The 14,370-nt window shown below is 38.6% G+C and overlaps 1 protein-coding gene across 1 annotated transcript; it reads left to right on the top strand.

Moving 5' to 3' along the window:
* Positions 1-2,159: 2,159 nt before the first annotated feature.
* On the top strand, positions 2,160-13,144 carry LOC118807252 (androgen receptor-like). The gene is made up of 8 exons (XM_036569209.1): positions 2,160-3,076; positions 7,553-7,683; positions 7,881-7,997; positions 8,267-8,536; positions 9,346-9,490; positions 10,062-10,192; positions 11,132-11,283; positions 12,766-13,144. Exons 1-8 carry the CDS (start codon positions 2,667-2,669, stop codon positions 12,922-12,924), a joined length of 1,515 nt encoding a protein of 504 aa, XP_036425102.1. The 5' UTR covers positions 2,160-2,666; the 3' UTR covers positions 12,925-13,144.
* The last annotated feature ends 1,226 nt before the right edge of the window (positions 13,145-14,370 follow it).

Here is a 14,370-nt window from a genome sequence, read left to right as displayed (position 1 = left end):
TTTAAACAGAGTATGACTTACTGTGAACTACAAAAAATAACAAAACCTCACTGTGTAGCTGAACAGTGCGGGTAGCCTTTTTAGACATTAGGGTCTGTATTCGCAAACCACGGCAGGAGTAGGAGTACTGTTGTAGAATCTGTTTTTCTGACAATGACCATCATAAATACAGAGGAATCTTTTCCAAGATCAGTCCTCTAATTTACAACTTCTTTGTGAATACCAGCCCTGTTGCCTGAAATGACTGCCTGAAGGGTTGCATTTTTGATCATTTTTATAGCCCACAGTAAGTCATACTGTGCTCAAAACCACATTGTCAAGTCTTCACAACCTTAATGAAGACATGGATGCAATCTGAACAGGTTGAGAGAAGCTTTGAGGATGTATTTAGGGAAAATATTTAGGTGACTATAGATTTCTACTGTTTCTTAGCAATGTTAGCTTCTCAGCTCCAGCTCTAAACTAAAGAAGCAACATTTGGATGTCAAATATGTTTTGGCTGAGCGATTACATCTGCAGCAAGGGGGAAACTGTAAATTAGACTGTTGAACTATTTCTTTAAGAGGAGTAAATACATACTACAAAATGTAAAAGATGTGTATGTAGGGCCTATTAAAAGGCACTGAAATTGAATAATCAAATGCAGGCCTTCATGCAATACAGTAAAATTACAGAATGAACATAATCATATAAAATTGTTAAAATCATTATAAAAACATACTCAAATAAAATGTTCAGCTCTGTGTGCACTGATATCTGGTTCTGTAGTTTATTTATAGCAATTCACCAAATGGTATCATATGTATGTCACACTGCTGTTTTAAATGTATCATCATGCTTTGACAAAAGTGTCATTAAATGACACTATGTTGCAACTGGAATAGACATCTCACTTACTTACATAACAGTTTCTACTACAGCTTGTAAGTAGTAAACTTCCTGTGACGGACTGTATGACAGATGTTTTCAAATTTAAATTCAGATTTAAAAATGCTAATTAAATAATGTATTTGCAAATACATTTCCCATGTGAGTGTGCATTATTGAAGACATAACACACACACACACATACAGTGTTTTTCAGAAGTTTTTCTGAGCCCCTGCAGTGATTTCCACTACAGAATCATAACCGTTTTTGAAGCAGTGCCGTCTGAGGGCCCAAAGATCACGGCCAGCAAATACTGGTTTTTGGCCTTGTCCCTTGCATACAGAGATTTCTTCAGATTCTGTGCATCTTTTAATGTTATTATGTACCATAGATGATGAAAAGCAAAATTTCTTTGCTATTTTTTTAATGTTGAGAAATGTTATTCTTGAATTGTTGCACTTTTTGCTTGTGCGGTCTTTCACAGAGTGGTGAACCGCTCCTCATCTTTACTTCTGAAATACTCAGCCTCTCTGGGATGCTCTGTTTATACCCAATCATGTTACTGACCTGTTGCCAAATAACCACCAGGTGTTTTTTTAAGCATTACACAACTTTACCAGCCTTTTGTTGTCCCTGTCCCAACTTTTTTGGAATGTGTTGCTGGCATCAAATTCAAAATGGGCAAATATATTTCAAAAAACAATACAAATTTCTCAGTTGCAACATTTGATGTGTTGTCTTTTAAGCATTTTCAATTAAATATAGGGTTTAAATTATTTGCACATCATTGCATTTTGTTTTTCTTTACATTTTTCACAACGTCCCAACTTTTTTGGAAATGGGGTTTTATATATATATATATATATATATATATATATATATATATATATATATATATATGTATGTATATATATATATAATGCAATGATATGCAAATCATATAAAACTTGCAGAAATTATTTTTCACAAACAATAAAAGGTCTCAGTTTCAACAATTGATCTGTTGCCTTTGCACTACTGTCAATTAAATACAAAGTTTAAATGATATGTGCATCACTGCATTCTGTTTTTATTTACATTTTGCACAGCGGCCCAACTTTTACTTTTTTGGAAAGGGTAGATTAGCTCATGACCATGCCACACTGTGCAGAAATAAAAAATAAAAAGGTGCATGTAGGCTGAACAGTATTTTTAGAAGCTTCGACAGGCCGTTCACAGAAAGTGCCCCCTTGAACTGACTGGCATCTGTGGCTGATATGCCAGCTATACAGTGGTAAAGCACTAGGTCAAAGAGACAACAGAGCTTCATATAAAATCTCTGGACTCATCCTCAGTGCATGGTGAGTGAGTATTTGTGGAAAGCAAGGGACCTCAGACGCCCTGTGAATTATGCCTGGTCGGACTTTTATGCACAACCATAAATATGTGATAGCGTCTACTGTATTACTAACGATTACTATAATGCGCCCAGCGTCTGTCTACGCTTCGCATAAGATTAAAGTGTGACCCAGAATCGGACGAGAGAAAGCATGATCCGTCACCCCAACGATTACGTGCCAAGTGGAGAGGGACGTTTCTTAAGGGTGAGCTGCAGCAGCTGTGTTGTCTCCAGAGAAGGAAGCCTGTCAGACTGCAGCGGTTTGTCAGTAACACTTAGCGCGATGTTCGAGGCGAATCGTGTGAACGAGCTCACGGCGTGAAAGGCGTGAAGGCGACGATTAATTTAACGCTGGACTAGCAGTCGAGGCGGGGTTTGGAGCAGTACGAGGCAGCCAGCGAGTGCCAGACTGAATTCGTGATGAATTCGCGCCCAGACTCCGGTATGCTGGACGAGCTGTGGATTCCGAACCAGAGACTCCAAAGCGGAACCAAATGGAGATTCGCTGAACCGCGCACGGCACCACTTAACTTAAGCGTCAAAACAGAGACGAACGACACGGAGCACGGAGTTAACTTCCAGGCGGCTGAAAGAGATGTCCCACACGATCAGTTTCCCCGACACTGCGCGTTTCCATACTACCCAGACTCACACGAAGCGTTTCCTTTGAGTGCTATCGGTGGATATGGGCTACCTGCATGTCCCTCTTCGCTTGATAAGGCGCCTGAGCATCTGTACCCAGACGGAAAGTGCACTAGGTTACCTGGCGCCATTTCCTCAGCAGGGCTTCTGCGAGCCTGCAAGATACAAGCACTCGGATCTGAGCAAAGGTGGGCCAAGGGTTTAAGCGAATGAAGTAAATGGCTTAAACGCCACACTGTTAGATAGACAGATATGTAGGTAAGTAAATAGGGTGAATAAATAAAAGTTAGTCCTGTAAGACTAGAGGCAAAAGTCTGGCTGCAAAGTTGCCAGCAGGGAACTGGTATTACGCCTGCATAGTACAAAAATGAAGCATAAATGTTCGTCTTAACTCATACGAGAAATAAAGCACATTTCACTGATTTCTGACCTCCTTCTTCTGGACCACCCTTCGAGTGGAGATTAAGCATTTAATCGTAAGAAACTCTGCAGTTAAATGAGATCTTCTCCTCATAAAAAAGAAGAGAGCTAAAAAATTCTATATCGATTATAAATTAGTTTCATAGTACTCACAGAATAATTTATAGTGCTTTAAAGTAGTTACTCTCAAATGAGTCTCAAGATTATTTGAATAATGTTTGAACAGTTTGAAGGGTTAAAGACCCATTTGTCTACACCATCGCATTAAAAGATACAGTGTGTTAGACCTGCTTGCTGATATGATGTATTATCTTGTTCTTAGAACTTCAGTTGTGTGATCCTGTTAATGTTCACCAAATACTGTTCATTCAGTCCTAACACTCTAGCCAGGCAACCCAAGCACACCGTTAGGTAAACAGTTATGTAATGGAGCAATGTAACCCTTCTCAGAGGTTACACACTGGAGACATGCATTGCTGTTCGGTCTTCAGGTAGAAAGCTGCCCTCAGCTCTCAGCCCAAAGATAATGCTTCATGTTCAGTCATTTGTACCCTTAAGAAAGCTGTTTGCAGTTCTTTTTTCAGTTACAGATATAGTGTAGACCACCAGCATTGTGCAGCTTTGTCTTCCCTTGCATAGTCATATAAGTGTTATAGCAAAAAACACAAAACTGGGGAGTGCAGCTCAGCCCAGTTCTGGAGGTGGGGAACACTATGTTAGTGCATTACAGGAGCTGGTACAGCTTAGACAAGCTTACCCATAACCCATGTTAAGTAGCTTGTAAGATGCTCAAGGATCATTCCATACCAACTCACCTAGCCCTCCCAGTCAAGGATTTTCTTGGAAAAAAATGTGAAAACCTCTATCACATTCACAGGAGCTTGCAAAACCCTATAGCTCTATTTCAAGTACTTTTTTTAAGTTATGAATTTTGTTATGAAGTTTGGCCCTTCTCTTCATTTCTTCAATTTCCTCACCAGTTGCTTATTTTTCACTGGATTGAGTTGAAATTTGTACTTAACGTCAGGCATAAGGATCATTTGCAACATGTATTCATGTAAATAGTTGCTGCTGAATATATATAAAACAATTAAGTATTTTTTTACCAGAATGAAGAATTTTTAATTTTAAAATATTTAAAATATTTATAATCAACACTAGTTTTCACCTGATTGCAATCAGATTTTGATTCGGTGTAGTAATAGGTAGACTAGATCTAATCTTTCTTAAGAGTATAGCTGTCAATAATTAACTAACTCCTTAATCCCTAGGCATATTTTCCATTTCATAATCTTACTAAGACTTTTTATTCACTAACAACTTTGAAACTAATAACTAATAAACTAATGTTGCTACGTAGTATGAGTAACTGAAGTGTGAGCCCATAGTATTTAAAGAGTTAACAACTATAAAGTAATAACCATGAAGGAAAAATATTTTAAAATTAATTAATTATAAGTATAAAATGATAGATGGGGGAGTTGTGGCTTTTTAATAAAATGGTGAGGGCAGGAGTCATACTCTTTACCAAGAATGTCAGGGCATTTTGGGCACATCTTTGTACTTTGTGTGATTTAATCCACTTTGGGGACAAAGTGACACATGGAATATAATCCATGTTCCAGGGAGGTTAAAGTTTTAATTTTAGATTTTTTTAAATCAAATAATCTTTTCTTTTTTTAATAACCACTGTAGAGTCAAAGGGAGCGGATATATTAATTATGTCCCTGGCGATGTCATGAGTGCTCTCATTTTACACATACAGTTGTGCCATTTAGCAAATGTGACATGAATGGTTTATTCTGCTACAGATGTTCCAGGGAAAAAAATACATAGAAGCAGTTTTTCTCAAGGTGTCATCTGAGCAGACATTGCAGCATTTCAACAACAGAATCCTTCCTGTCTACTGCAGAGTTGAGTTTTTTATGTGTCTGTATTAAAGGAGCTTTAAGTTCTGTCTGATTAGGGGTTCAGTAGCAAGTAGCCTGCAGTGTGAGCTCCAGTTGCATCCAATTTTAGATATGTTAAGTGCCTTGTTGGATTGTGGGCTTAAGAGTGTAACAAGCCATGTAAACTAAAGATTGCATACAGCTTTTTCTTTTCCAATATTGATACCAATATTGATGCCAGCCCAGTTTTTTCTTTAAGATGAACTGAAACTCTTCATGTACTGTGGCATTTTTACAGGTACCATGCTCAAAGTTTTCACAGTCTGCAGAGTCTGCAACCCTACAGTAAGGAAAAAATATAAACAGCAACCTGAATTATTCAAAATTGCAGCTTTTTAATAGTGCAAAATTAGACTAGGCATTGTAATTCTAATATAGCTGTTTTTCTTGTGTTAACACTGTCACATTGCTGCTTTCCTTTACATTATGTTGTGCAGCAAGTTGGGATGCTCCTTTGTCAACTGACAAACATGACCATTGCTTTTGGTTAATAAAGTTTGTTTAATTTTCAATAAACAACTAATATTTCAATAGAAGGATTTTTATTTAACTTAAGGTTCTGAATTGTACGCATGAGGGCACAAGTGCAACTTGTTATGGTATTCGTACTCAGTGATGCAGAACTATGGGTTTTCTGGAGTCTCCAACCCCTGATTCCTGTCATTGGAATCAATTGAGTTGACTCCATTTAATTTTAAAAGGGAGCACCAGAGCCATTGGTAAATGGATATAGCAGGGATAAAACCATCTTAAATGTAGTTACACAATTGTATGAGTAGCTACAGAGTTGACACCCAGGCATATTGGAGTTGAAGAATCGACTCCTTTGGAGTCTACTCCTCATCACTCGCCCTACAACCCAATGAAGTGTGCGGCTAAAAAGAGCGTTGTGCGGGACCACTTTTTACAAAAAGGTAATGTGGTCAGATGTAAATTATGTAATGCTGTTTTAAAGTATAGCAGTACAACGATGTACCATATCAACAGCAAACAGCCATACGTGCTTACCAAGGAAGTACAGGCAACTATTTTATCCATGATCTCAGGGAGAAAGTGCAATGCATGAAAGTCCCAGGAAATCACACAATGGGTGTGTGAAATGAGAGCTTTTGAGAGCTGCTGAGGCAAGCAATTTTGACCCAGAAACTACTTGTGCATACCAGCATTTCAGTACCTGCAGACTGCGTAGTGGGTATTCCCAGCTTTCGGTCTGACTCTGAACAGACTGTGTAGTAGACTGACCCTTGCTCATGTGCATATGTTGCACAACAAAAATGACAAGGATATTTAGTCACTTGACACAGTGCGAAGGTAGGCAACAACTGACTTTTTTTTAGCCATGTTGCTTTCTGTTGAGCGTAGCCTAAAACTATAGCCTACAAATGTGTTTTAGCTGCCTGTGTTAGCCTAATTGGTTAGCCTATGTAGTTAGTCCCATGATGATAAAAGCTTAAAAGCTGAGAGCTACCATCTTTATGTAGATTGTTGTTTAAACTATGCATATGAACTTAAGGGCAAGCCCTGGTCAGACCATATATGTTCATTGAAATAGTAATTTTAAAAGTCTGAGGTGTTGTGGATTTTGTGTTTTTTGCACCACATAATATGTCTTTACATATTATCATCACACACACAGGTTCAAAAAGAAGGTCTGGCTCAATATTTGGGTCTCAAATAAAAAATCAACATTATACTGATGAAGATAGGATGCCAGTTGTAGATAATTCTCTTACATCCTCAGAAAATATGTCATTCACTAAGTTTTGATTGAGTTCTCCCTCGCAGTCGTCAGATTCTCCACTCGAGGGTCCAAGCATAACCAACATTAAAAAATGTTCTTCTGCATGTTGGGTGCATTTCCACCAAAGAGGTTTCCAAATCCCCAAAACGTCCATAGTGTAGCTTTAACTTGAGCTAATAATATCAAGTAAATGTAAATAAAAAACTACATTATGTCATGTGTCATATCTTTTATATTAGGCAGTGTTTTATCATTAAATAAAAGTCTAAAGCCTTGTTTATATAAAACCAAGTGCTGTGTTTGATGTTTTCATGGGTCATGTCTGTGATTTTAGGTTTGTCTGACAATTAATCACTGATTAATGACAGTTGGTTATCAATCAAAAAAAATTTACCAAAAATCGAAGCAGTGCCATCTCTAATATAAATCTAGAAAACTTTCAGTGATTAGTAAAAGGGGAACACATATTCACCGGTGTCAGCAGAAGGCTTGGTGATAATTTTAACAGAATGTTTCAAGCAATAACTGTTATTGTTCTTTTTGTATGTTTCCAGACTGGGAGACTTAAGGCTCCTATTCCCAGCCCAGAGAATTTGCCAGGTCTGTGGAGAGCAGGCTTCAGGGTGTCACTACGGAGCACTTACATGTGGGAGTTGCAAAGTGTTCTTCAAGAGAGCTGCCACGGGTGAGTCTCATAGTCTCATGCTGTTTACCTATGTGCTGCTGCATGGGTTTAACTGGGCCAGAACAAATCAGGTCTGCTGCCTCCAAGACAGATAAATGTAGTTTGTGCTCTGTACACAAGGGCATTTGAAGTATATTCCAGGAAAGTCACAGCTCTGAATTAAATAAGTATTACACACAATGTCACTTTGTTTCTAGGCAAACAGAAATATCTGTGCGCCAGCAGGAATGACTGCACCATTGATAAGCTCAGGAGACGAAACTGCCCATCTTGTCGTCTAAAAAGATGCTTTGAATCAGGGATGAGCCTTGGAGGTAACTGCCTACTGTTTTGAAAAGGTCATAGAAGTTCTTAGCACTAGGTATCTCTGGTTGCGATATATGCATACAAACATCACTAGTATGTACTTTGTTCCTGTTGATGGCACTTTGCAATTGGAAATAATTTTGTTATAATCAGTGCCACAGGCATTAATCAGATTCCAGTGGATCAAAGGAGAAGTGACTGTGTTTAAAATGTGTTTAAAAATGACCCTTTGACCAGCTCATTCCTTTGGTCTCGCATTTTGCTTTACTTCCTCAAGGCCAAAAGCTAAAGAGAGTCAAACAGGCCGAACCAGCAAAGAATGAACCTGCCCAAGCACCTGCAGTAGCAGTGAGGCATGTTTCTCCCAAGCCTGCTCTCCAAACCCAGCATGAGCTTCTGAACATTCTGGAGCGAATCGAGCCTGCAGTGGTGAATGCCGGCCATGACCAGGCTCAGCCTGACTCAGCTAACTCGCTGCTGACCAGCCTCAATGAACTGGGAGAGCGACAACTCGTTACAGTTGTCAAATGGGCAAAGGGAATGCCAGGTAATGGACTGTTAGATGGAGAAATACACATTTGTATACTCTATTTAAGCCCTTTTAATCCCAGGTTATTACATCCGTATAAACCTAATAAATATATATCCTAAGGCTTATTATTCAGTACCTACATTACAATAGTTATAGTGCAAGCCTGCTGAGTTCTTATGTTAAAGGAGAGTTTATTAAGAGTTTGGATCCACCAGCTGGCCCCTTGGATTAGCCTCGGAAGTGATTCCTGCTTTCACTGTGCTACAGAGGCTGTTGTTGAAACAGACAGATGAAGAGCAAACCTATGAAACGATCTTTATTTACAGCTGTAACAAAGCACTTTTCTGATCAAAACCCACTCTTCTCCATTGCAACGCTACTCAGGTCAAGGTAACTAACGTATTGTAGCTAGCTAATGCATCTTATTTAAATTCAGCCAGATTTTAATGATAGAACTGTTAAGGAACATTGCACTCAGGTACACTAATAACTGCTTAATTTTAAGTAGGTTACTCAGTATGGGATCAGAATCAGTATTGGCATGTATTAAACAACATACTCATGCTCAATCTGAAAAAATGCTATTGATGCATCATTAATAATAAAATTATGAATTATTTGTTTGATTAATGATAATAATTTTTAATACAGCATAATATCATATCATTATTGTGGGTCCAGTTTAATACCATGATATAAATTTAAGTTTATATCACCCACCCCTACTTTAGTAACCAAATCACTGTTCCTGTTTTGTTAAGAATTTGTTATTTTTGTGTGTCTTGAGTTATGTACTGTCTTTGTTATGCACTTTGTTGTTGCAGGCTTTCAGAAACTGCACCTGGATGACCAAATGACTGTCATTCAGTACTCCTGGATGGGAATTATGGTGTTTGCCTTGGGCTGGAGGTCCTACAAGAACGTCAAGGCCAGAATGCTTTACTTTGCCCCTGATCTTGTGTTCAATGAGTAAGTCAAAGTTTAAAGGAATATTCCTAAGCAAATAAGCCAACACAGTCAAAATATTAATAAGAACCAGCAGAGAACCATTTAATTAATACTAACTGCCATTTCTTTGCTCAGGCTAATGATTTTTTTTTTTTACTTTTTTTATTGGTGGTGTGTTTCTTTAAGAGTATTGTGTTCAGAGTGAGTATGGCTCTGTCACTGCAGCCAAGAGACATAGGTTACCTTTACTTACACTTGTCCCGCTGTATCAACATACATGCGCCACACCTAAACACTTGTTCTCAATAATGCATGCCATGTAAATATTTCATTAAGGATGGAATGCACAGATATGCCTTCACTCTTCCGCTTTTCTTGGTAAATATGTGGTCTTGTCGTGCCAAAGCCATGCTGTAAGGGAAGGTGCTCGGTGGCATACAAATGGGCTGGTTATCTGCAGCTTGGGGTGAAATTTCATACCACATTAGCTCTGTAGACTGGGCAGCAGTTGATGCAGGGCAAGGGTAATGGAGAACCTCCCTTCCACCTCGTCTCTCCCTCTCTCTCCGTCTCGCACCCCCCCCCACCCCAGCCAGAGGATGCAGGTCTCCAGCATGTACGAGCACTGCGTCCGCATGCGCCATCTCTCGGAGAGCCTGAGTAACCTTCAGGTCACACAGGAGGAGTTCCTCTGCATGAAAGCGCTGCTCCTCTTCAGCATCAGTGAGTCCAATCACATCACACCTCCGTGCCAGCCTTGCTGGTGGCTGCCACATATTCACAGCACCACCTGCTAACTGATCATATTGCTGTATTTTGAGAACTGGAACAAGGCTGAGTTCTGAATTTCTCTCTTTCCACTGCATACGTCAGTCTGAGTGTTATTCCCAATGTGTCTTTTTCTACCACATAAAAAGTTTGTATACAGTGTGCCCTGAAAAAAATCAACACATTCAATTTTGCTGAGTCCAATGTGTACATAGTTTCAACAAGAATAAATATATTACACTGAAATTATTGCTGAAAGTAAGAAAACTGAAAGGCTAAATTGTGTTGATGGAATATAATTTATTCATACAGAAATGCTGTGCTTGTTTGAGTACATTCAGTGCATTACCTTTTTCAGTGTAAGTGGCCATATTGCAGTATTTTAGGACAGGAACGATGCTGAGTGCAACTCTGAATTTCTCTTTTTCTACCACGTAAGTCAGTTTGACATACAGTGTATGCGCATATGCACATTTGGACAGATTTATATTTGAATCAAGTGAGCTTCTCCCAAGCACTGCACCACACGATAGTCAAGGTACCTGCAACAGTATTCAAAGAACATATTTCATTAGTGATTAATGAACAGCGTCAGTTCTCGGATCTAAGGAGTGTGAATATTAAATAAGCTTGGCTGGAGCTCTGCAGTTGGAATCAGGTTGCATCATCCCATCAGTTATTCAGTCTGGCTTGTGCTGGAACATAAGTTAAAATTTAGAAAAAGAAAAGACAAAGTGACCACCCACTCATGTTTTTCTGTTTTTTTTCCCCCTTTCAAAATTTCAGCTTAAGCTCCAGCATGTACCAGTAGTCGTGTCCACATAATTGCCTGTCTCTCCTAGTCACTTTGCCCTGGGACGTTTTCCTTCCTCCTTGAAATGTCGTTTGTTTCAGTTCCAGCGGACGGGCTAAAAAACCAGAGCTGTTTTGATGAATTGCGGACAACCTACATCAACCAACTGGATTGGTTGGTTACCCACACAAGCCACGGCAACCACGCAGAGAGGTTGTTCCAGCTCACACAGCTGCTGGACTACCTGCACCCGGTGACATATCACAGTCATATACTCGCACTCTACCACATTCACTGCAGGCTCATACATCAATAGAGAGCATAGCAATAATTTGTAGGGATACACAATGTAATTATCACTATTACATCATCAGTATGATATCGGAATCATATCGGTATTTGCTGATTATAGTTTTAAAAAATGGCATCATATAAACACTTAGATTTAACCAATAATATCTGACATTTGATGATGTGTTGTGCTCCATTGTACTCCAGTTGAAGAGAACATTTAGGCAGCACTGTTGCTAAAATTGTCTGCATTTTATTCATTTTACTGCATTTGTAACTCTAGACAAATAAATGTTACATTTCTCTGTAATATTAATCCAGATGGATCTAGTCTCAGTTTCTACATTTTATAAAGGAATGTATAATGAAAAATATTAGATATCAGCATCTACACAGAGTACCCACATCGGTGCATGCCTAATAATCTGAAGTGATGCATTCACCTTTCTAATGTACGGCAGTATGGGATGCTAGGACATGATAACTTTCAAGGTACTTTTGCTTATATGTGGGGTACAGTGATGTTTGCTTTGTAAGAATTCAAGTCTTTATTTGTCAGAGGTGTGTAGAGTAGCCTTAAGTCAAGTAAAAGTATTGTTGCATTTACAAAAGCATTGTTGAAAAAATTCAATCAAGTGGAAGCCTAGTAGAAGAACTAGACGTAGGAGTGAAAAAGTAACAGGTCAAAAACTCCAACATCCAGAAAAGCTTGAAATAAAAAACAAGATCTAATAAATCATTGCTTAAAAATCATTTATTAGATCCATCTGAGAACTGCCTGGGTGTGGTCCTAATATTCTGATGAGCATACATGATTGACATCCCTCAGTCCACCAACTCTTAAACTGCTAAGCCACTGAAGCAGAACTAAACACATAGGTAAAAGGGGCTCTACAAAAGCAGGTCATGTGGGCTATCCATGCTTTGTCCATGAATACTAAACGCTCAACACCTCTTGCTCAGTTATGCTTGCTAGTTTAGCTTTCGCTCAGTAGGTTTCTCAGACTTGTTTGGGGAATAGTTTTTTAAAGGGTGGGACAATCCACATCAGCCTTGTGATGAGGATGCTCTTTACATATGCGTGACATGAAAATTAGGACTGCCCAGTTTACATAAGAAAAGGAGAAATATGGCAGAATCAGCCATTAAATATACATTGGAAAATTATCCATAGGACATACTTTGTACATGTATATCTTGTGCACACAAGAGGAAAATTAACATGGATTTATGTTTCCTGGGACTTAAGTATAAGTGACTTGAGTAAATGTAGCTACTCACTGCTTAGTACACTGTAAAAAATGCTTTGTCAGTTTAACCTAAAAAAATGTATATGGTAACAAGCAAGTTAATTGGTTTTATTCAACTCATAATACTAAACAAGCACAATAATACACAATAACGTTCTGCAACATTCATGTATTTTTCCTTTCTTTGTTTTTAGATTGTGAAGAAGCTTCATCAGTTTACGTACGACCTGTTTGTACAGGCCCAGTCCCTTTCAGTGAAAGTGAACTTCCCTGACATGATCTCACACATCATATCTGTTCACGTACCAAAGATCCTCACAGGCATGGCCAGGCCAATCCTTTTCCACAGATAATGCCTTGACCTTAACATGCCTGCCTCTCCTAGCCATGCCTGTTATACAGCTGCTGTATTTTCTGCAAGAGCTGCTATAGCTAGTATTGTTTTTCTATCAAATGCTCAGAGATTGCCTAGCCTGTAACAAAAGACATAGCAAAACCCTTTAACTGAGTGAAAGTGACTATAATCAGATTAGATGAAGCTGACAAAAAAAAAATCCTAAGAGTGCCACTGTAGTTACAGTTGTACGCAAATGTTTGGGCACCCAAATTACAGATTTTGTAGATTTTTAGTGAAAAGAAATAAACAACTTAGCAAATAGCTATTTAAAAATCTAATTTCTCTGCAAATGTTCATGCACAGTTACTTCATGTTTGATTACCTTAAAATACAAAAAAATAAACTGACAATTGTGGCATGTGCAAAAGTTTGGACACTACCAAGTCAGTCCTTGGTAACACCCACTTACACAAATCACATCTAGCAAACACTTTTTGTTGCCAGCTAGAAGTCTTTCTGTTGTAAGAATTCTCACCTACACTTGAACAGTTCTAGCTCTGTGATATTCTTGGGCCATTTCACATGCACAGCACGTTTAAGATCTACCCACAGCTTTTCATTGATGTCTAAGGCAGGGAAATGTAAGGGCCATTTCAAAAGCCATAACTTCCATTTCTTGATGTAGTTCATAGTGGATTTTGAGGAATATTTGGTTTATTGTCCTGTTGTAGAAGACAGCGTATTTTCAAGTTAAGATCCTTGACTGACTTCCAGAACATGCTGATAATTAGAGGAATCCATTCTTTCATCTACATGTGCAATGTTTCCTGAACCACCAGCTGCCACATAACCCTAAAGATTTATAGAACCACTCCTATGCTTAACAGTGTGCAAGTTGTTCTTTTCATCAAATACTGCTCCTTTTTTTCTCCAAACATACCCTTGGTTATTGTTGCTGAAAAGCTCCATTTTACTTTATCAGTCTAAAATGCCTTTGGCTTATCTAGAGGTTGTTCTGCATACTTCAGATGTTGAATTTTATTATGTCACACATAAGATTTCATTTTGATGGCTCTTCCATGCAGATCATGTTTGTACAAGCAATGTTGCTCAGTATAACAGTGCACCACCCCTCCTGTGTCAGCTAAACCTTCCTGTAGGTCCTTTGCGGTCATATACCTTTCTGGCCAGCACACAAGCAGTTCTGTCTAGAGGTTTCTTTAGTCTTACAGACATTTCAGAGCTGGAATCACTTTGATATCTTTTTATGCTTTGTAGGCACCAGTTAGCTTTATCCCCCACCCCCCCACCCATTGTGGAAGTCAAATTTTACTGGTGATTTCAAATGTTTTTATATGGTGATTTTACTGTCAGTTTCGATATTTGTCAATTATTTTGGTCTCTCCTCATTCAAAGAGATATGAGTCTGGTCTTGTGTGGCTAAAAATAACGGCCTGGTGGT

Source organism: Colossoma macropomum, unplaced genomic scaffold (genome assembly GCF_904425465.1).
Source record: "Colossoma macropomum unplaced genomic scaffold, Colossoma_macropomum, whole genome shotgun sequence".
Taxonomy (NCBI): Eukaryota; Metazoa; Chordata; class Actinopteri; order Characiformes; family Serrasalmidae; genus Colossoma; species Colossoma macropomum.
The sequence above is the reverse complement of the archived record's forward strand: the minus strand, read 5'-3'. Positions and strand labels throughout refer to the sequence as shown.

Bases quoted from the DNA above. Each gene is read 5' to 3' on its own strand.
- LOC118807252 (XM_036569209.1), top strand. From the start codon at position 2,667: ATGAATTCGCGCCCAGACTCCGGTATGCTGGACGAGCTGTGGATTCCG. The intron at 7,998-8,266 runs GTAACTGCCTAC...TACTTCCTCAAG, and splicing joins ATCAGGGATGAGCCTTGGAG to GCCAAAAGCTAAAGAGAGTC. The intron at 9,491-10,061 runs GTAAGTCAAAGT...CCCCCACCCCAG, and splicing joins CCTGATCTTGTGTTCAATGA to CCAGAGGATGCAGGTCTCCA.